A 22,044-nucleotide genomic window follows, 5' to 3' on the forward strand; every position below is an offset into this window, starting at 1 on the left:
AAGGGGGGGATATGGAAAATCAACACAACAAATGTTCTTGTTCTCCCCCCTCCCTGCTCATAATTCAGTTTAAATGTATTCATGACCTATCCTTTGAACTTCACCATGGATCTCATCTCCCAATCTCCAAATTTAAAGTGCTGTCTTGAGTCAGCTAACAAAAACAAACAGGTCAGTTATTACCTCTCAATGCTCTTTTTGATTAAACTGTGCAGTCAAGCAAAAACTGTGGCTTCTTTGCCTGTATCCCTTTCATGGCATATTTATGCAGTTACTAATAATACATTAGTAATACAAAATAAGAGGTGATGATTATTCCCAGTGCTCAGTTTCTAAAATCAGCAGCGAGGGCTAGAAGCCTGCATGAGCAGCTCCGTCTTTTTCGGGGGCTTGGCTGTGGTCTGCCCAGGGGAGAGAGAAGGAAATGCACTCTGCACGCGCTCCGAGAGGCCTTCTTCCCCAGTCCACTTCTGCAGGGCTGGCGGGGCGGATGGATCCTGCACGGCGAGCCCGGGCTGGAGATGCCTTCAGGCCACGCTGAGGGCTGCTCTCGGTTTCCTACTGCTTCAACCATGTTTAGGGATCTGCGTCCCCCCCCCCCCCCAAAACAAGCACGGCTTCAGGCCCGAAGAACCTGGTCTGGCTCTGGTTTCCTCGGGGCAGAGCCCCTCCTCGCGCCCGCCCCTCGGGAACCGTGCTTTCCCTTCCCAGCCGGCCGGGTCCGCGCGTCTCTGGGCGCCGGCGGCGGCGGCGGCGCGCACGCGCCTTGCGTCTCCCGGGCTGGGCCGTTCCGCGGCCCGGCTCCCCTCCCCGCGCCGCCGCGGCTCCGCCCCCCCGGCTGTTCCGCTGCGCGCCGCGCCGCCCTCCGCCCAGCTCCGGACCCAAGATGGCCGCCGTGTCAGTTTGGGTCTTCGCCGCCGTCCGGCCTCAGGCTCCTGGGCTCCGCCTGGCGTAGGCCCCGGTAAGCAGCGGCGGCCGCGGCGGCGCCTCTCCGGCGGGCGGGCGGAGGGCGAGGGCGGGCGGGCGGAGGGGCGGCTCCGAGCCGGGCAGCGGCGGCGGCGAGAGGCGAAGGAGGCGGAGGCGGGGAGAAGCCGAGGGAGCGAGAGGCTGCGCGCGGGCATCGGGCGGGCGGGCGGGCGGCGGGCATCGGGCGGGCTCCTCGCGCCAGGCCCGGCCGCGGCCTGCTCCGGCCCGGCCCAGGCTCGCCGCACCAGGCCCAGCCGCGGCCTCGCCTCCCTCGGCGCCCGCCCGCCCGCCCGCCCGCCGGCGGCAGGTGCAGGCCAAGTCGGCCTCGGCGGCGCCAGAGCGAGCAGGCGGGCGGGCCTAGCCGGCGGGGCCGGAGCGCCGCCGCTTGGCATCCGGGCCGCCTCAGGCGAGGCCTCCTCGGCTTGGGCCGCGCTTCGCCGTCGGGGACCCCGCCGCTGGCGAGGCGGCTGGGCCCGCTGCCTCCTCCTGGCCCGGGGCCTGAGAGTGCGAGAGGAGAGCAGCGGCCGAAGGACGGAGAGGGCCCGCCGCCTCCGGACCCCGCTTGCGCTGCCGCTGCTTCTCCTTACATAAGGCCTTTTCTCGCTCGCTCTGGCGGCCAGTTGTTTATTGTTGCTTCTTTGAAACACACGCCCGGATGCGAGCGACTTTTCCTTTTCCCGACTTCGGAAGATGCGCGGCGCTTCCTTAGGCTTCGCGGCCACCCAGATCTTGCGGTGTTCAGACCTGAGCGCCCCTTGCAAACTTAAAAACAAAAACAAAAAAGGGACTCTAAAGAGGGTAAAAACTTTATCCCGTAAAGTTAGGGTAGGCGGCATTCTGGCTTATTTTTGGGCTCAAGGCGTGCAGTGCATTACGCCATAGTTCTTCTGTACATCCCTTGCAAGTTTAGGGAGTTTTAAAGTTTGTTCCCTTGCATCTTGGAGCCTGAGGTGGGAGACATGTGATTGCCACTCAAGCCCTGACCAGACCCCAACCATGCGCCGCTTGAGCAGGTGGTAGGGTTGTATACCTTCAGAAAGTAGCGTAGCTGCAACCTTCATGTAGGTGTTGGGTTGGCCCGACTGCTGTGAAAGGTTGGACTAGATGGGCTTCTGCAGCTTTCTTGTGGCAGTTGCCTTTGCCCCTCCCAACTTACCTTCTTTTCCCCCCAAATGATAGTGACTTGTCCAACCAGCTCGTTTTCTTGTAGTAATCCTGCAAGTCTCTTTCCTGGGTGAGGAGATGGAATGAGCTGGGTTTTCTATGCAATTTTCGTCTATACCTTTGGAGGATTTTGCCTCAGTTCTTTTGGTGGTTAGTGCCTTCTAAATGGTGTTTTGCTTCAAGTCCAGACTTGTTGAAGAATTGGCCCAATACATTGCCATTTTAAATGCCAAATCTTTAATTGCTTTCAGATTTTTTTTTAGACCAAATATTCTTGGACAAATTTCCCTTTTTTAACACAGCTATGCTGACGCTGTTGTGCTGAGGGGCTAGCAAAACTTTACAGTTAGGAGCTGCTTGTTAAAAAGTCAAATAACTCTGTTTTCTCTTTTTTCTTTCTTTCAGGCTTACCATTTTATTTACTTGTGTACCAGATTGGGAATGTAAAGAGCTGGAATGAGATGTGCTGAATTCGTCTCACTTGTATGATACACCTGCTGCTTTTTTTGGAGGGGGGGCATTGGAAAATATGAATCGGTTCCTAACAGGATATATATTTTTAAATGGAAAATAGGAAATCTTATGTTTGAAAAAGGAATTTGGGGCAAACAACGTGTATGCTATGGTTAACTGGTCCCTATCCTCCGATCATCTGTTTTCCCATTCTGTGAAACTCCTTCAGTATAGGGATAAGGGATAACGACTCTATGGATATACAGAAGTCTTCATCATGGTAAAACTCGCTAACCCGTTGTACACGGAGTGGATTTTGGAGGCAATTAAAAAGGTCAAGAAGCAAAAACAGCGCCCTTCAGAAGAGAGGATATGCAATGCTGTGTCTTCGTCCCATGGTTTGGATCGAAAAACGGTTCTGGAGCAATTGGAACTGAGTGTTAAAGATGGGACCATATTAAAGGTTTCCAATAAGGGACTTAATTCCTATAAGGATCCTGATAACCCTGGGCGAATAGCACTTCCCAAACCACGAAACCATGGAAAGTTGGATGGTAAACCAAACGTGGACTGGAATAAACTGATTAAACGGGCAGTTGAGGGCTTGGCAGAGTCCAGTGGCTCATCCTTGAAGAACATTGAACGCTTTTTGAAAGGGCAGAAGGATGTGTCAGCTCTATTTGCAAGCAGTGCCCCTTCCACCTTTCACCAGCAACTGCGATTGGCTGTCAAGCGGGCAATTGGCCATGGGCGACTCCTTAAAGATGGACCTCTGTACCAACTCAATACTAAAGCAGCCACAAATGCAGATAGGAAAGAGAGCTGTGAATCTCTTTCTTGTCTTCCTCCAGTATCTCTCCTTCCACATGAAAAAGATAAGGTAAGAACCACTTGCTAACCAGCTCTTGGGTGCTGAATGGCAGATTCAGTGTTTCACATTACTTTTACAAAAGTAACTTGTAAATTGTTGGTTTGTCAACTAAGAGTGTGAGCTGAGGACTCTCAGCTCAGCTCTGAACTCCCAAGTGGCTTTAGGCAAGGCCTTATCCCTCATCTTTCAATTTGCAATATGTGTGTGTCGGGGGGGGGGTAATGCCAGTTTACCTCATAGGTCTATTGTAAGGATTACTAAGAGAAGGCAGCTTTGCTCTGTCAGTTTTAAGCAGCATTATTAAAAGCACTACAGATATGCCTTGTGCATTTTATGGTGCATAGATTATTCTTTCCAAGCATTGGGCATTTTGTTTGGAGGAGAGCAGATCAATTTTAAACAGGCAGATTCGCAGGGAGACAGATATGTGGTGTCTATCCTTAAGCTGCATGTTAACTGCTCCTTGTTGGTGGGGGGCTTTTATCCTCTTCCAATGGGTGAATTAAATTTACACTTGCATTTTTGGCAGTTTAAGTTACACTGAGCTCTGTGTGTAGGGCCAGTGAATGAAGATAGTGAGGATGCGGCAAACCATAGTTTATACCTCCTACTCCTCCAACTCCTCCTCCTCCTCCATGAGCTGCTTTCCCCACCCTTGACATGCCCCCTTTTGCCCTGTACACTGGTGTTACTTTCCCCAGCAGGGCTTTTCTTCAGCCGGTGTAAGTCCATGAGCTGGGTAAGCTATTTATTTACACTCACATAAGGCCAGCTAAGTTGGGGTGGAGTTGATATGCTTCATCTTAACTTCTCCCAGATAATGTACCTGAGGTTTAGGATCCTAAACCTCAAAACTTCAGTATACTTTCTTTCCCAAATACACAGTATTGAATTTATTGTTAAGACCTTCCATGTCCTCTCACGTTTTGTCCTCACTGGGAAAGAGTGAGGGAAGCTGCTTTTAAGCAACTTTGGAAATGGGATGGGTGTGTATTTTAAATGGGAAGGTGGGGTTTGTATGTTAAAGAATGAGTAGCTGTTGATGTAATGAATGTGATAATCATAGAGACCTCCTATATGTTACATTAAAATCAACACCTGTCCTGATACTAAGTTTGGGAAAGCTGAAAGATAACTAACATTAGAAATTAATTTGTTTGTGCTGTATCATCTGACTTTTCAGTTAATATTACAACTCGCTCCTTCAGAATGGGCTCTACTTTCTTGCTTTGCCACTAAATAGATGAATAGATTCAAATAGATTCAGAGGCAGTAAGCTTCTCAATGCCTGCTACTGAGAGTGCTCTTATGCTCCGCTCCCCTGGCTGGTCACTGTGAGAGCAGGTTGCTGGGTGAGAGGAGCCATTGACGTGATCCAGCAGGCCCTTCTTGCATTCCTGTTGCCATGTCTCTGGACTGCTGGATTAAACAGGTCACTTGCCGGCATAGGGAATTTCAAAGTTGTAGTTTTACTTTCTGAAGTGACTATTTTCTTCGATGGTGTACCAAGTTTTATGTTGCACTGTTTCCCATCCTTCCTCAAAATTTGTTATTGCTAGTAAAAACCTGGTAGGTACTTTATTCTATCAACTAGTCCTAAGCTACCATTTCTCCTAATTGGGAGGAAGATTAGATTACTGGGAATGCAATGTGGTAGTAACAGCTGAAAGTTTTAAGTGCTGGTATACACTAGAAAGTCTAGAGATACCTAAGGGCCCATAAATGTAATTCCAATTGATCTTGGATGACAAGGCAGACAGTGACCTGTCTAGAGAAGAGAGCTGGCAGACTAGAGTTCACATTCTTGCTAAGCCACAAGCTGGTTGGATGACAGGTATTTGGCCGTTGGCCTTGGCTCACCTTCCGTAGAGTGAGAAGAGCACTGGCCTGCCTATTTGACAGGGATGTGATTAAGAGCTTTGATTGCCATGTGTAATTTACTGTAGTGAATTTAGCACATGGGATGAGGAAAAAGCTGGGGATTTTGTGAATCAGTTATATTGCCAGGTCTGTGACCATATAATTTATTGTTGATATCACATACTGTCATTCTTCTAAGACAGGAAGTTTCTGTCTTTAAAGTAGCCCCTGTTCCTAGCTTTTGTGGGCTTGGAAAATCATGTTGAACATTGCAGTTATACAAGATTTAGATATTATATATATCTTAAGTATAGAAATCCAATGGTACCTCGGATTAAGAGATACTTCATTAGAAATGAAGCAGACATTGGTTATTTGCAAATGAAAAATAAAGTGTAGCACCAATAACTTTAAACGATGTCCTGTCAATCTTAATTTTGTTGACTGTTTCAAATAGTCTGCCAACCTCATTTGCTCTTGGTAGATAAAAGTTTGAAATCTGTGGTTGTGATGTGAAGACATTACTAAGGTAGCAACGGTGACCATTGTCTAACTCAGTTGATACATAGAGTAAACACTGTTAGTCAGTAATGCTACAAACTTGTCATCTTGGAAATCTTAAATATTGGGATACAGGAAAAAGATATTACATGATCCAGTATAGCAAGTAGCATTGGTGAAGGCCAGAGGAAGTCTATAAAGTTTGTCATAGTAGCTGTTCTCCCTATTGATCTCATTTGTAGTAGTTTGGGTTGCTTTTGACATGAGAGCATTCTTCCTGACTTACAGTGGTAATGGGTTGTCCACTCTCATGAATGCACCCATTCCTTTTGGAAACATTACCCTTCTTCCAAAGAGTAAAGGTGGTGTAAGGTAAAGGTAAAGGGACCCCTGACTGTTAGGTCCAGTCGCGGACGACTCTGGGATTGCGGTGCTCATCTCACTTTACTGGCTAAGGGAGCCGGCGTACATGTGGCCAGCATGACTGAAGCGCTTCTGGCGAACCAGAGCAGTGCATGGAAATGCCGTTTACCTTCCTGCCGGAGCGGTACCTATATATCTACTTGCACTTTGACGTGCTTTCGAACTGCTAGGTTGGCAGGAAGTGGTGTAGAAGGGGATTATGTAGTTTTACATCCATAATACAGTGGTACCTCGGGTTACAGATGCTTCAGGTTACAGATGCTTCAGGTTACAGACTCCGCTAACCGAGAAATAGTACCTTGGGTTAAGAACTTTGCTTCAGGATGAGAACAGAAATCGCGCAGCAGCGGTGCGGCGGTAGCGGGAGGCCCCATTAGCTAAAGTGGTACCTCAGGTTAAGAACGGACATTCCAGAACGAATTAAGTACGTAACCAGAGGTACCACTGTAATATTGTCTGGTAGCTGAGGCTGAGAAATAATGACTGATACAAGGTCTGCTTCAAGGTTGAGCAGCATTTTGAATCCGCTATTCTGTTGGCCATTTCCATTTCCTATGGCAACTTATGCGAAGATTAATGGTTAAGAAAACATTAATTTCTTAAAGGTGCATGTGAGAATTTCATCAGGCATTCTCTTCTAGCAATCTCTTTTTGGTTGATGTCCTGTTTACACACATCCCTTCTGGTGTTAGAAGCTCAGATATATAGGCTAGGTGCCAAATGGCACCTGAAATCTATGTTGTGGTTACCACAATGGAATGTCTGTTCACCAGGGGGTTGGACTAGATGACCCTCAGAGTCCCTTCGAACTCTATGATTCTGTGATCTCAACTGCATTGCTTGACTGTAGCTTGCCCTTACAATTCACTTGTCCCAGTATTCAAAAAGGAAAAAAGCACACACAGGGGAAATGGAAATGGTATTAAATATGAACTAAGGCAGAGGTTTTTAAACTAGTTGCCAACCTGGCACCCAGAAATCTCCATGTAGTTGCAATTGGACCCACACCATTAGCAAAACGCGTCTGGTGCCTGGTTGGTTTCGAACGCTGGTCCCTTCTATTAAAGGATCTGATACAATGATGCCCCTGTTGCTGGATCCTCTGTTTGTTGTTGATTCTCTGTTTGTAACTACAGTCATACTTTGGATCCCGAACGCCCTGGAACTCGGACGTTTTGGCTCCCAAACACCACAAACCCGGAAGTTATTGTTCCTGTTTGCAAACAATTTTTGGGGGAACCTGAATGTCCGATGGGGCTTCCGCGGCTTCTGATGCTTCTTTCAGCCAACCAGAAGCTGCAATTTGGTTTTCGAACATTTTGGAAGTCGAACGCACTTCCAGAACGGATTCTGTTTGACTTCCAAGGTACAACTGTACTAAGATTGCAAGGCTCCTTCTGGGCGCAGAGGGAGTCACTTGGAGTCCACTCCGCCCACCCCCACCCCTGAAATATCTGGAATACAGCTGCTGGATATTCCATGGAGAGAAATGAGAGAGCCACTGCTTGATGGGAAACCCTGACCGTTGCTGCGTGTTTAACATAGCAGTATTGTGGCTAACGTAGGGGAGGTAGCTGAAGGGCGGGTAGGTATGCTGAACTTCTAAGGTAGTCATCTCAAGCCATCTTACTAGAAATAAAAAATTCCATTGAATTCTGTTCTGAAATAATTCTGAATAGAAATGCTTTGGAGGGGGCTGTTGAGAGCATAGCGCTTACCTAGAATAGATCACATGTCTTGTCTGGGGTTAGGTTTTGAACATGGGAACAAACTCACACACACAAAAGTTCTTTTGAGCATTTGGCAAAGCTTTCAAACTGAGTCTCTAAAGCTTTCCAACTGACTATGTCTAAATCCCTTCTAAGTTTCAAATCTGCATGCTAACCCTTTATTGATTTTTTTTCTCAACAAGGTGGTGCCATAGATTTAAGTAAATTATATTTCATGCTGTCTGGTATTTAACTTCCACTTCAACAGTGAAATATGTTTTTGTACATTCTTGCCAGCTTTATTTCTAAATTCTCACTATGCTGTTGTAGGTGCACCATGTCAGTGCTTAAAAGGATTGCCTGATATAAAGGCATAAAAACATTTGGCAATCCAGCATATGTTAGCAAAAAGGTATTGCTTTGAGAGAGACAGACATTCCCTCCAAAATAAGATAATCTAAAAGTTGAAGTCATCAAAATAGAGTGGGACAGACATTTCAGTCACACTGGTCTTTGCTTAACTCTCTGTGCTGAGCCCTGCAATTCACTGGCTGGTCTCGGGCAAATAACATCCTTATGGTGACTTATTGATAAGTTGTAAAGTATATAATACCTCCCTCCCCCCAGTTATATAAATTGTTTTCCTAGTCTTTTCAATATCAAGACCCAAAGATTTACCGGTAACCCTGGCTTCACAAATGTTGTAGCAATGGTCTCCCAGTAATGTAATGCTAATCCCCATACTCTTAAGCATTTCAGAGAACATGTTGTCTGTAGTGGTTCTTGAATGTTTTCGAGGGATTTATTTGAATAACAACCTTGTTCATTCATATGGTGTCTAACTTCTTCTGACATTTTAAGCACTTGTTCACACTGTAGCCTTGAAGGCTGAAACCACTCTTGTCTTTTTAATCTAACTACTTGGTTAAAATGCCTAGTTAAAGGAAAGGAGGGCTTTTTAAATACTTTGTACTTTATGAAAATAAATGGGAGAGGAACCTATTTTGCATAATTGCAAGTAAAACTCTATGTACAACAGTAAGTACATACTGCAAGTTTTAGGTGTGGCTGAATTAGGGTGTTGGTTGTGTAGAAATGAACTTGGAAGTTATTTGTGTGAAACTTCTTGTGTCTGTGTTGGGTGATGTAATTACCAGCTCACAGTTTTTCTAGTTCCACAGAATCCCACCTGACATTCCTGTTTGGATATAGCTGAATTATTTTAATCATGATAAACCTTGATAGCTGTTGGATACCTTTGGATAGGGCAATACCTGAAGTTATGGTATATTGTGACAACTTTGAATATTGAATAGCTCTCATACAAGGAAAGTATTATTTTATTTAAAACCATGGCTATGGATTCTTTGGAGGAAATTATTTTGTAGATGCTTATGCTTTAGAGAGATTCCTCAAGTTCTGCTCCTGTTTATCATAGTAAGGGATTTCCTTGGCACTGAAAACTTATGGTAAATACAGACTACATTTAGACAAATTGCACAGGACTCCTTTATCACTAGGTGGAGCTCTTGAGTCGCAAAAACTGACTGGCGACCAATTAATTTCGGATGCTGTTTATGTAGTGTCCTGAGTGTTGCGGTCTGTTTTGAAACAGTGGAAAATTGTGCAGAGGTTTGGGCGTGTTGTGTTTTCTGTGATGCAGCCTTCTCAGTAGTTTGCTTTTTTGCCGTCTGATATTTTAAGGGTACAATTGTTTATCCTATGCCTTTCAATTTCATTCTTTCTCCACCACTCTAGAAGTGTTGAATGCAAAAAGGTGAATGATATATCAAGTCAGCAGTGTTGCTAACGTTCCCTGTCATAGAGCTGGTTGAACAAGTGGGACTTTAAATAAGTCAAGTTTGACTTTTGATCTCAACAGAAACTGCTGGAGGAGCTGCCCAGGATCTGAATTTGTGATCCCTGTAAAAGACATCATCACCATCATAATCATCATCATCATCCTCATCATAATTTTATTATTTGTGCCCTGTCCATCTCGCTGGGACTCCCCAGTGACCTCATTTGAGATGATGCTGTGACCATTCTCAGAGAAGAACCATGTGGCCAGATGTGTTTGGGCTCCTTCGTGGTCTACCCATACCCATTTATCTCATTTCAGTTGGAAACAATAGCATCCACTATCCATGGGAATCTGAAGTTTGGGGTGGGGGTGAGGAGGAACAACAAATATCAAGTATTTTTTTCCTCTTTGCTTTCAGCTGATTATAGGGGGTGTTCTTGAGAGAACACTATTCAAGGTTGCATACACTTTTAAGGTCAAAATTTCTAAAGGGTAATGTGATCTGCTAGCAAAATTCAGAATTTTTAAATTTTAATGTTAACGTGTTGTGTCTAGTTTTCACTTTCTTTTGGCAGATACCTTATTTTATACAATACTCTTGATTTGTGAAAGTCTTATGACTAGGTGCAAATTGCATATATTGTTTATCTCTGCCTCCTATACCTGCAGTGCCAGAGGTAGAGTGAAACTCCAAATTCACTACTGCCGACCTATGCAGCTGGTGGCTTGCTTTTCTTTTTCTTTTCGTTTTGCTGGGAGCCAGAGGAGATTCTGAAGGCAATGATGTCGGAGAGAAGTCTGCTGGCTTCATTTTGTGATAGAAAGTGAGGGGTGATGGAGGCAAACACACTGTGCCAAGTGACCATCTAGGTGAGCAGAGAAAGTTCAGTGGCTAGCAAATAATTTGAAGGAGAACTGTCAGTTACAAAGCCCTTCCTAGCTTGCTTGGGCCCAGGGGTGGTGGAGGGGCTGCCCATTTTCCTTTCTCCTGATTTAATTTTTTAATTTCTCCTCTCCTTTTGCCATCAGTGAGAAAAAATCACCAAACCAGCTCCAGGGCTTGTTTTTGGGAACTTTGTGCCTTTGAATCTGGATCTCCTGTCATACACCCTTGACATACCGTATTGACCCGAATATAAGCTGTACCCACAAATAAGCTGCACCTTTAAAATTCAAGGGGGGGGGAGACAATACCCAAATAAAAGCCACTCCCTTAAATTTCCACAGGCACTCACACCTGTAAATGTCAAATGTAGAAGAAAATTCTACAGGTCCTAGAGAGGACTTCTGGCACTGCTTGCCCCATGCTCTTGGCTGCACACTGGGCTGGGGGGGGGGAGCCTTGCTACATTGTTGGTTGCCTTTCCGCTTCCTCCCTTCCTGGCCTTGGGGGGAGGATGGGGGACTACGCGTGGAATGGGTGCCGCTTCCCCATGCTCCCAGTGTGTTTGTCTTGGCGGGGGCCACTTCCCGCATTCCTGACAGCATTACAGGCTGAGGGGGAGCCGTGCCACAGTGCCAGAGGTCTCTCCCCCCCCCCCCCGTGTTCTTTCCTACCCAGCTTTGGAGGAGGCTGGAGGAGCTGCTGACAGGACGGGAGGGGAGCGATATCTATATCGTAAAAGCCAGGTTTTGTAAGGTCGCAAATTTAAGCCACACTTTAACTTTTCACCGTTGGAATTTGGGGGGAAAGTGTGGTTTATATTCAGGCCAATATGGTACTCCCTATTATTTCTGATGGCATAATTCTGGTAGTAGAACTGCACCCATAGAATTTAGGCCTCTGAGTGCAAAAGTGCTTGGGTGCAAGTTAATGTTGTGCCCTGAGGATGCTCAGCCAGACTTTGGCCAGCTTTAGGATTGTGGTAAGGTAGTTTCCATTTAACGTCTTCAGAACCATTAGGTAGATACTTTTTTATCATGATGAAACTGATAAGAGGTTTTAGCTTAATGCTACACTTTGATTTTAAAATTTGCCATCAGGAATACAGTTAAACTATTATTTAAAGTAATAGTTCAAGTTAGTAGAGAGTAGCTGTAACTTGCTTCAAATAGGTCTTCTCTTCAGTATTTTTGTAAAATTTGTCAGATATCAGGCACAGTGGACCGTTTTTCCACCAGTGTTCAAAATTAACCGGTTGCCAGTTGTTGTTTTTGTAACTCTGGAGCACTACCTAGTGACCAAGTTGATATTTCCAGTCTTGTGGTTTGTGACTGTCCTTGGACTGAAGCCTTCCCTTTCTGCCTGCTCCCCAGGAAGCCTTTTAATGTGCTAAATGAACTGTGAAGAAGCTGGGGGTGGGGTGGGGAGGAAGATAGTAGCTTTGGAGAAACAGAACAGCGGTGTGGGGAACACCTTTTAAACTGGTGCATATTCTATAAAATATAATCTTTTAGAAATAGAAGAAAGAGGTGTGTGTGGAATTGTATGATCTTTTAAGTGCAAGGGATTCAGAATGACCTATCAACATTTATAATTCAAACTACAAGAGGTCAGTATTACTTGCACTGGTTGTTGTTGTTTTTTACTGGAAGTGAATAAAGTGTTTTTCTTAGGGAAATCCCATTTTTTATGTCAGAAGAAATGACATTTTAGGGTTTGTATAAATGTATGAGGGTTTTCATGCTAAATCCTAGATGTTTATAAAGAAGGGTAGCTTTTTTTAAGTGCAAACATTTCCCATAGACTTCCTCTCATCTACACTCATGGAGTTAAGTCACTACAGCTGCTATAGTACCGTATTTTTTGCACCATAACACTCACTTTTTTCCTCCTAGAAAGTAAGGGGAAATGTCTGTGCGTGTTATGGAGGAAATGCCTATGGGTGGCATGCCTATGGATTTTCCTCCTCTAAAAACTACGTGCGTGTTAAGGTCGGGTGCGTGTTATAGAGCGAAAAATGTGGTAATTTGCAAAGGGGCCAAACCTTAAAAGATACCAAGGATCTTGAAATGGACTTTTTTGCACAGGTGCTCCTTTACCATTTACACAAGAAAGTGCTTTGCTTGCAGTAATAAAAACATTAGAACTTTGAAAATAATCACGTTATGTGGGCATGAATGGACAGAGTGAGACAATATCCCTCACTGGTAGCTCCACTTATCACAGAAGCTGTGACTTTGCAAACTGAAAGAAAATAGTTACAGGTAGGCTTTTTCCTCTAAGACCAATTGCAGTCGTTAACAGTGGTCAACAGGTTTACCACACCTATCAGCCAATCACTCATTCCCACAACCCTTGTGATGAATACCCCTCCCCACCCTTTCACTATATACAGTGATACCTCGGGTTACAGATGCTTCAGGTTACAAACTCTGCTAACCCAGAAATAGTGCTTCAGGTTAAGAACTTTGCTTCAGGATGAGAACAGAAATCGTGCTCCGGCGGCGCGGCAGCAGCAGCTGGAGGCCCCATTAGTTAAAGTGGTGCTTCAGGTTAAGAACAGTTTCAGGTTAAGAATGGACCTCTGGAACAAATTAAGTACTTAACCTGAGGTACCACTGTATAAGGGTCTGGTGACTTCTGTTTCAGTGTATCTGAAGAAGTGTGCACGCACATGAAAGCTCATACCAATAACAAACTTACTGTAGTTGGTCTCTAAGGTGCTACTGGAAGGAATTTTTTTATTTTGAAAGAAAATAGTTCACCCCAGTGAGAGCCAGTGTAGTGTAGTGGTTAGAGTGCCTGTAGGACTAGAACGTGGGAGACCTGGGTTCAAATCCCCACTCAGCCATAAAGTTCACCGAGTGTTACTGCCTAAACTTAAATCTCAATGTGCTCTGTGTAAGACCTGTTTTGCTATGGCTGGTTACAACCCTCCAAATACCACAAATTGCAAAAAGAACCAAATGAAATCTCTACGAAAAAATAAATAGGAAGTGCTGCTGCATCGGGGGGGGGGGGGAGTGGTGGTGACTAGCCATTCTATTTTTTGCTCTCATAACCCAGGTTTCAGGAGCCATGTGGCAAATAGCTTTTCTAACACTGGTTTTCACATGTAACACTCAGGCAAACCATGGCCAAGTATGAATGTGCAGTTACTCACAGCGCAAATCATGGTTGCTTCCCTGCTTCCCTGTTGTCATTTAGTCGTATCCGACTCTTCATGACCCCATGGACCAGAACATGCCAGGCACTCCTGTCTTCCACTGCCTCCCAGAGTTTCGTCAAATTCATACTGGTCGCTTCTATAACCCTGTCCAGCAATCTTCTCCTCTGTCGTCCCCTTCTCCTTGTGCATTCAATCTTACCCAACATCAGAGTTTTTCCCCAGAGAGTCTTCTCTTCTCATGAGGTGGCCAAAGTATTGGAGCCTCAGCTTCAGAATCTGTCCTTCCAGTGAGCACTCAGGGTTGATTTTCTTCAGAATGGATAGGTTTGATCTTTTTGCAGTCCATGGGACTCTCAAGAGTCTCCTCCAGCACCATAATTCAAAAGCATCAATTCTTCGGCGATCAGCCTTCTTTATGGTCCAGCTCTCACTTCCATACATCACTACTGGGAATGCCATAGCTTTAACTATACGGACCTTTGTCTGCAAGGTGAGATGCTGTCTAGGTTTGTCATTACTTTTCTCCCAAGAAGCAGGCGTCTTTTAATTTCGTGACTGCTGTCACCATCTGCTGTGATCATGGTGCCCAAGAAGGTAAAATCTGTTACTGCTTCCATTTCTTCCCCTTCTTTTTGCCAGGAGGTGATGGGACCCATGGCCATGATTTTAGTTTTTTTGATGTTGAGTTTCAGACCATATTTTGCACACTCCTCTTTCACCCTCATTAAGAGGTTCTTTAATTCCTTCTCACTTTTTGCCATCAAAGTTGTGTCATCTGCATATCTGAGGTTGTTGATATTTCTTCCGGCAATCTTAATTCCGGCTTGGGATTCATCCAGTCCAGCCTTTCGCATGATGTATTCTGCATATAAGTTGAATAAGCAGGGAGATAATATACAGCCTTGTTGTACTCCTTTCCCATTTTTGAACCAATCAGTTGTTCCATATCCAGTTCTAACTGTAGCTTCTTGTCCCACATAGAGATTTTTCAGGAGACAGATAAGGTGGTCTGGCACTTTCATTTCTTTGGGGCTAAACCATGGTTAGGCTTAGTGTTAACATTCAAAACTGGGCTGATGGTTTGTCTCACTCCAGACAAATCATGAACTGTAGCCAGGGTTTGTTCATGACTTCTCACTTAAGCTTTGTCCACAGGAGACAACCATGAGCTTGGGTTCCTGCATAACACTAAGCCAAATCATGGCTTTGCTCTGGGTAGTGTGGCAGCCGCAGCAGGACGAGGGGTTTTAGGACAGAAGTGGCTGGGTTAGTAACAGATTGTTTTGAATGATATAAAAATAAGTAAAAGCAATTTAAATCACTGACATAAGCAAGTTTCCAACTTTTTTAATTGGTGTATTTCCTGAATAAGCGTACATACTTATAAATTGGTCACTGTGATAAAGATGTGTTTGTAATGAAATAGAACTCTTAGGTAGTATAATCCAAAACCTTTAGTCATGCATTCTCCATGCCTCCCTGCACTGTGTAATTTATATATCATAGAGCGGGGCAACTGTAAAATGAAGTATTTGTGTTTATTATTTTTCCAGCTTTAAATTACACTAAGCAAAACTAATTCCTTCATTTTCAAGTGTCCGAAACTTTCAGAACCAGAGCTAGTAGTTAACCTGGCCCATCAGTGTTTCTTCATGAGTTGGATATTAAATATCATGCTCTGCTATTGACAATTCATAATTTCATAAATAAAATATGTTGTATCCGATGCTGCAGGTGTGGTGTTCTGCTCATACAATGGGAATTCCTCTTCCTCTCTCTTTTTTTTTAAAAAAAAAATATTAAAAGTTTAAGAATTAAAGAAAAAAGTAAAAAAGAAAGAGAAAAAATAAACAATACAAATCAATACATTACAATACATATAGAAAAACAAAAAACACAATACATCAAAACAAAAACAAAAGCAAAAACAGTTACAAACACATCCAATATTTCCATATCTTTATCTTACATTAACTATAATAATAATAATTTATTATTATTAACTTGTTTCATCGACCTCCTCACACCTCCCTTTTTGTGTTCTAGTTATTAATTATTTCAGCAAATCCTTTCCATCTTTCACTGTTTTCTTTCATTTAATTATCTTAATTTATTTTAACCTTATCTTACCATTAAAACCCTAAAACTTACCGTATTTTTTGCCCTATAGGACACACTTTTCCCCCTCCAAAAATGAAGGGGAAATGTGTGTGCGTCCTATGGGACGAATGCAGGCTTTCCCGGGCTTCCTGCAGCTCTGCGCCACCCTCCGGATCCCGGCGCAAAGCCGCGCGGGGCTCCAGAGGCTGGTGCAGAGCTGCCTGTGCTCCAGGGCTTCCTGCAGCTCTGCGCCACCCTCCCGATCCCAGTGCGAAGCCGCGCGGGGCTCCGGAGGGTGGCGCAGAGCTGCCTGCGCTCCAGGGCTTCCTGCAGCTCTGCGACACCTTCCCGATCCCGGCGTGAAGCCGCGCGGGGCTCCGGAGGGTAGCGCATAGCTGCCTGCATTCCGAAGCCTGGTGCGTGCTGAAGAGCGCCCCCGGGCTTCGCGCACCTCTCCGCAAGCCTGGGGAGACCGGCGCGGCTCCCTAGGCTTGCAGATAGCAGGCTGTTCTGGGGGCTGGGGTCGGGGGAAGCTCGGGCTTCCCCCGCGCCTGCCCTGTGCCTGGGGAGGGAATTTTTTTTTTCTTTATTCCCCCCCCCAAAAAAAATTAGGTGCGTCCTATGGGGCGAAAAATTCGGTATTTATGCTTAACTCCTTATAACATTTCTACTAAAGCCATATAATTTCACTGCAACATTTTTCTAACACTCATTAATTTTGCAACATTTCTCTAAATAAATTTTCTAAACTTTTTTTTCAATCTTCTTCCACCGTCTCTTCTCCCTGGTCTCGGATTCTTTCTATCAATACCATATGGTCCATCAACCTGGTGACCTTCTGTCTGAGGCTCTTAACTCTCTTCCATGTCCCTTCTGCAGATCTTCTTCATATTTATACATGCACTTTATCTTCTGCTGATCTTGTTCTTAATTTCCTTCCTTTGGCACTGAGGAGTAAGTAGATCTCGGGGAAACTCCAACCTAACAATGTCTTTATTCCTTCTCGACAGATCAGCCCATTCTCCATAGTCAGAACTAAAGTCCAAAAGATATTTCAGAGCGCCACTCTCCCCCTGACCTAAATCCAGATCCCAAAGGCCAGAGCATCCCTGCATAGGAGGATCTATCCAACTTTCCTTCTCCAATCCAAGCAGGGCTCCATCCCACCAAATCTGGCTTTCTCTAGATTCGATCATAAAGGGCAACAGCTTATGTTCATCAAATTGCCTCTGTGAGGCCAGGGCTCTCTTCACTTGAATTACTTGAGGTTCAACAACAACTTTCTCCTTCGTCTTCTCCACAACTTGCCATGTCAAAACAGATTCCTGGGTCAATTCCTGGATAATTTCTGTATAGGTATTCCCTTTTTGTCCCAACTCAGTCATTTTTTGTCCCATATTGTCAATTTTAGTAATTATCACATCCATCTACTCATGAATTGCAAAATGCAATCACCAAGGCTTCTTCTGTCAACATTCTTGTCCAAGGTCAGAGTCTGATTCTCGCGCTCTTTAATCTCTGCAGCTGGAAAATTCCCCAGCTCCACGCCTGCAACAGTTTTAAAAGCTCCCTCTAGGGGAAACAATTTCTATTTGTATCCATCCTTTTAAACGCAGATCCAGCAACAGAATTAGTTTCAATTTTCAGTTACTTTTTTTATACCTTTTTAAGCGCAAAAGGAAACAATGGAAAGAATATATTTCTCTTATTCAGCTATCTGTCAACATACGTGTCAGGGCTGCTTCCAGATCCCAGCTCACAGAGGATCACGCTAGCCAGCGTTCACTTTATAAAAGTCTTTATTGAGTTACAGTTTCCAATTCCAAGCTGCAGCGTGCAGCCCTACGTCTTATAAGCTAGACCGGCGAAGCTCCGTCTGAGTCCCCGCCTCCTGTACACCAACTTAATACCCTAGCCTTACTCCACCTTTTCCGCCTGACCGTTCTTCTCTGGGTCCCTCTGCCCCCCGTGGTCTCTTCCTTCCGGGACTCTTCTGACGCTGACCCCCCGGACCCTTCTGTCTCCTTGCGGCGGGCTTTAGGACCTGGCTCCCTTTCCGGGCTGCTTACTGTGCCGCCTTCCTGTGCATTTGAACTTGGCGCGCGCGCCCAACCTTCCACTTTCCGCTTGACCGTTTCTTCGCTCTCCGATGGAGGTGTGGCCACTCCTGACTCATGTCCTCCCCCCTGCGGCGAGCCGCCGGATCCCGATGCCTGGCGCCCTTCCTCCCCACTGCGCTCTGTTGGGGACGTTGGCCCCGATTTCCAACTGCTGCTCTCTGAACCCCCTTTTGTCCCTTCTTCCTGGGGTGTCCCCCTAAGCTCCCCCCTTGCTCTGGTCACTGGCGCTCCTTTCTGTGAATCTTCCGATTCACTGGAAAGACTCGGAGATCTCGGGTCGTCGTCATCGCTCATCTTTCCTTCGGACTCCTCCCTCTCGCTCTCTGTTTCCTCCCTTGCCCTCGCCTCTGCTCCTGAACCCCTGACATCCATCCCCCCTCGAAGCCCCCCCTTCCCCCCTCCCCTCCTTCAGGTGTGGGTGCTGGGCGCTCCATTGTCATGGGGGCGAATGCCGGATACAGTTCGCTTCCTGTGGCGGGCATCCAACTGAAGACTTCCGGTTCTTCCTCCCTGCGCTCGTCGACGACGGTCACCTCCTCTTCCATCTCTGTGCCGCCGTGCTCGAACCCAAGATCCTCCCCGAACACGTCCAAGTCAGTCTCTGCCTCGGTCGCTCCCGGATCCGTCGCTCGAGCTGGACCCTCCAGCCACTTCCTGCGCCACTGCTCCTCTGGTCGATCATCCCACCAATACGAGGGTTCTGAGGCCGATCCCGAGGGTGACCCCTCCGGGGAACGCGTGTCCAGTGTCGGTTCCTCGTCCGAGTCGAACCCCCGGAACGTGCTGGCGGAAAGCGTGGGTGTGAAAAGCCAGTCGTCGAAAAACTCGGCTGGCATGGGCCTGTGCGGGAAGAGGGCATGAAACTCGTCTTTGAGCAGAGGTTCCTCCAAAGCGTAGCCTGGCACCCAGCTGTTGGCACTGGCTGAGGTGCCCTCTCTGGCGAGAAGGTATTCCAGTCCCTCTTCCCCCCATCTAGAGTCCAAAATCTCTGTGACCTCGTTGATGGGCTCCTCCTGTGGCACTCCCGCCTGCTCGCTCCCCTCCCGGAGCGGACTCGGTGCCGTTCCCGGTTCCTGAAATCTGTGAGGAGCCTTGTAGGGAGTGAGCACCGATCTGTGGAACACCGGATGCATTCTGGATCCCTCCGGAAGTGTCAGCCGGAAGGCCACACCGGGTTGACCTGTGCCTCGACTTGGTAGGGCCCCAGTTGCTTATGCCCTAGCTTCTTCTTTGCTAACAATCTGGCCGGCACCGCGTGGGCTGCCAACCAGACCCAGTCTCCCACTTGGATCTCTTCGCCAACCCTCCTGTGTTTGTCCGCTTGCACCTTGTATTCGTGCGTAGCTAGCTCCAGCTGCCACCGGAGCTGATCGTGGACCTCCTGTAACTCAGACGCGAACGCGTCCGCTGCCTGCGGCTCCCCCTCTCCCATTCTTTCCAGTCCCGGGAAGGTTCTGGGGTGCCTTCCATTGTTGGTGAAGAACGGCGTCACCCCTGTGGACACGTGCTTCGTGTTGTTGTAGGCGAACTCGGCGAGAGGCAGGTAATCCACCCACGTCGCAGGCTGTTGGTTCGCATAACATCTCAGGTACTGCTGCATGATGGCATTGACTCGCTCCGCTTGTCCGTTGGTCTGCGGGTGTCTCGCCGACGCCAGGTTGATCTTGACGTTCAGGAAGCCCATCAGCTTCTGCCAGAAGTTCGAGATGAACTGTCGCCCCCGGTCGGACAGTATAGACCGCGGCAGACTGTGAACCTTGAACACGTGATCTATGAACAGTTTGGCGGTTTGTTCCGCCGTGGCCACCTTCGCACACGGAATGAAGTGCGCCATCTTGGTGAACAAGTCCACCACCACTAGCACTGCTGTCTTGCCCCTCGAGCTGGGTAGATCCGTGACAAAGTCCAGGGCCACTCTCTCCCATGGTTCGAATGGGGTTTGCAGCGGTTCCAGCAGCCCCACCGGCGGTCTGCGCACTGGCTTGGCCCTCTGGCAGGTGTCGCACCTCGCCACGTAGTCTGCGACTTCCCCTCTCATTCTGGGCCACCAGAAGTCTCTAGCGACTAATTCCATCGTCTTCTCCGTGCCAAAATGCCCGGCGGTGGGCGCGTCGTGCAACTGCTGCAGTACCTTGGCGCGAAGTTCGTCGCCCGGCACGTAGATGGCCCCTTTACGGATGAGCAATCCATCGCGCTCCTGGAACTCGTCGGTCGTCGCTGTTCCCCTGTGCACCTCTGCCAATTTTGCTTGCACGAAGGCGTCGTCCTCCAGGTATTGCGATTTACGGGATAGTGCATCCGCCATGACGTTGGTGTCTCCCGGGACATACTCTATTCGGAAGTCGAAGTCCGCAAAGAACTCTGCCCAACGTATCTGCCTCTGGTTCAGGAACCGCACTGTGCGCCAGTGCTCCAGATTCTTGTGGTCCGTGCAGACCTGCACTGTGTGCTTAGCGCCGATCAGGAAGTGCCTCCACGCCTTGAAAGCTGTGTGAATGGCGAGCAACTCCCTGTCCCAGATGGTGTAGTTCTGTTCCGACTTGGTGAGCTTCCTGGAGTAGAACGCTCCCGGCCTCCAAGCCCCCTGCGGGTCTCGCTGCAACAGGACTGCTCCCACGGCTCTGTCTGAAGCGTCCGTCTCCACCCTCATCGGTCTGCTGGGGTTGACATGCAGTAGCTGCTCTTCCGACGCGAAGAGACGCTTGAGTGCCTGAAAGGACTGCTCCGCCTGCTCCGTCCAGATGAACTTCTTTTTCTTGGAGCTGAGCGTGTCTGTGATGGCCGCCGTCTGCATTGCAAACCCCTTGATAAACTTGCGATAGAAGTTCGCAAAGCCGATAAACCGCTGGACCTCCTTCCGGTTGCGCGGGCTTTTCCAATCCAACACAGTGCGAACCTTGGCGCTGTCCATGGCGAGCCCCTTGTCTGACAACTTGTAGCCCAGGAAATCCACCTCCGACACGTCGAACTGGCACTTTTCCAGCTTGGCGTACAGCCTATGCTGCTGTAGTCTGCTTAGCACTTCCTTGACGTCCCTGTCGTGGGCCTGCTGCGATTCAGAAAATATCAGGATGTCATCCAGGAAGCAGACACACTTCTTGTAGAGGAGACCCGCTAACACGTGATGCATGAAAGCTTGAAAACAGTGGGAGCCATTTTGCAGTCCAAACGGCATAACTCTGTATTCGTAGGTGCCCAGGGGCATGAACATGGCTGTCTTCCACTCATCGCCTTCCCGCACGTGAATGAGGTTGTACGCCCCGCGCAGGTCTAACTTGGTGAACACTCTTCCTTTGCGCACCGTCGCGAGGAGGTCGTCGATCCAGGGCATGGGGAAATCCGAAGGCTTGGTCATGCTGTTTAAGGTCCGATAGTCCACTACGAGCCTTTTTTGGGGTGTGTCCTTCTTCTTGACAAAGAATACAGGACTGCCCCCCACTGCCTTGGACTCCCGGATGAAACCGCGCTCCAAATTATGATCTATGAACTCTCTGAGTTCCTGTAGTTCGTCCTCAGACATAGAATACAGCTTCCCTTTTGGCAGCGCCGGCCCTGGCAGGAGGTCAATCTTGCAGTCATATGGTCTGTGGGGGGGTAGCTTGTCCGCCTCCTTCTCGCAGAAAACCTCCAAAAATCCTGCGTATTTGTGGGGGACTGCTTGCAGCGTCCCCAGCTGCAGCTGTGACTCTTCTTCCTCTCCCTCCTGCCGGGGCAGGATGCAGTGTTCAGCACAATAGGAAGAGCCGAAGCGTCGGGCTGTGCCTGTCCAGCCAACTCATGCCCAATACAATAGGCGTGTCCGACAGTTGGGTGACATTAAAACTGATGATTTCCCTGTGATTTCCAAGTCGCATCACCATTGGTGGCGTTTGCTTCACCACCTGCCCCCCCAGCAGTTCCCTGCCATCCACCGTGACGACCTGCAGGGGCAGCGTGGCAGGCAGCAACTGTATAGCGTGCTGATCGGCGACGTCTTGCCCTATAAAGTCCGCATTGCTGCCAGAGTCAACAGTGATTGGCA

At 47.3% G+C, this 22,044-nt stretch overlaps 1 protein-coding gene across 1 annotated transcript in view; it reads left to right on the plus strand.

The window, feature by feature from the left end:
- Positions 1-844: 844 nt before the first annotated feature.
- Positions 845-22,044, plus strand: part of KAT6A (lysine acetyltransferase 6A) — an 87,594-nt gene continuing 66,394 nt past the window's right edge. The window contains exons 1-2 of the mRNA XM_082229666.1: positions 845-961; positions 2,536-3,463. Coding sequence (XP_082085792.1) covers positions 2,861-3,463 — 603 coding nt within the window. The 5' untranslated portion in view covers positions 845-961; positions 2,536-2,860. The remainder of the gene's footprint in view (positions 962-2,535; positions 3,464-22,044) is intronic.

Source organism: Podarcis vaucheri, assembly GCF_965113315.1.
Source record: "Podarcis vaucheri genome assembly, chromosome: 7".
In the NCBI taxonomy this organism is placed as follows: domain Eukaryota; kingdom Metazoa; phylum Chordata; class Lepidosauria; order Squamata; family Lacertidae; genus Podarcis; species Podarcis vaucheri.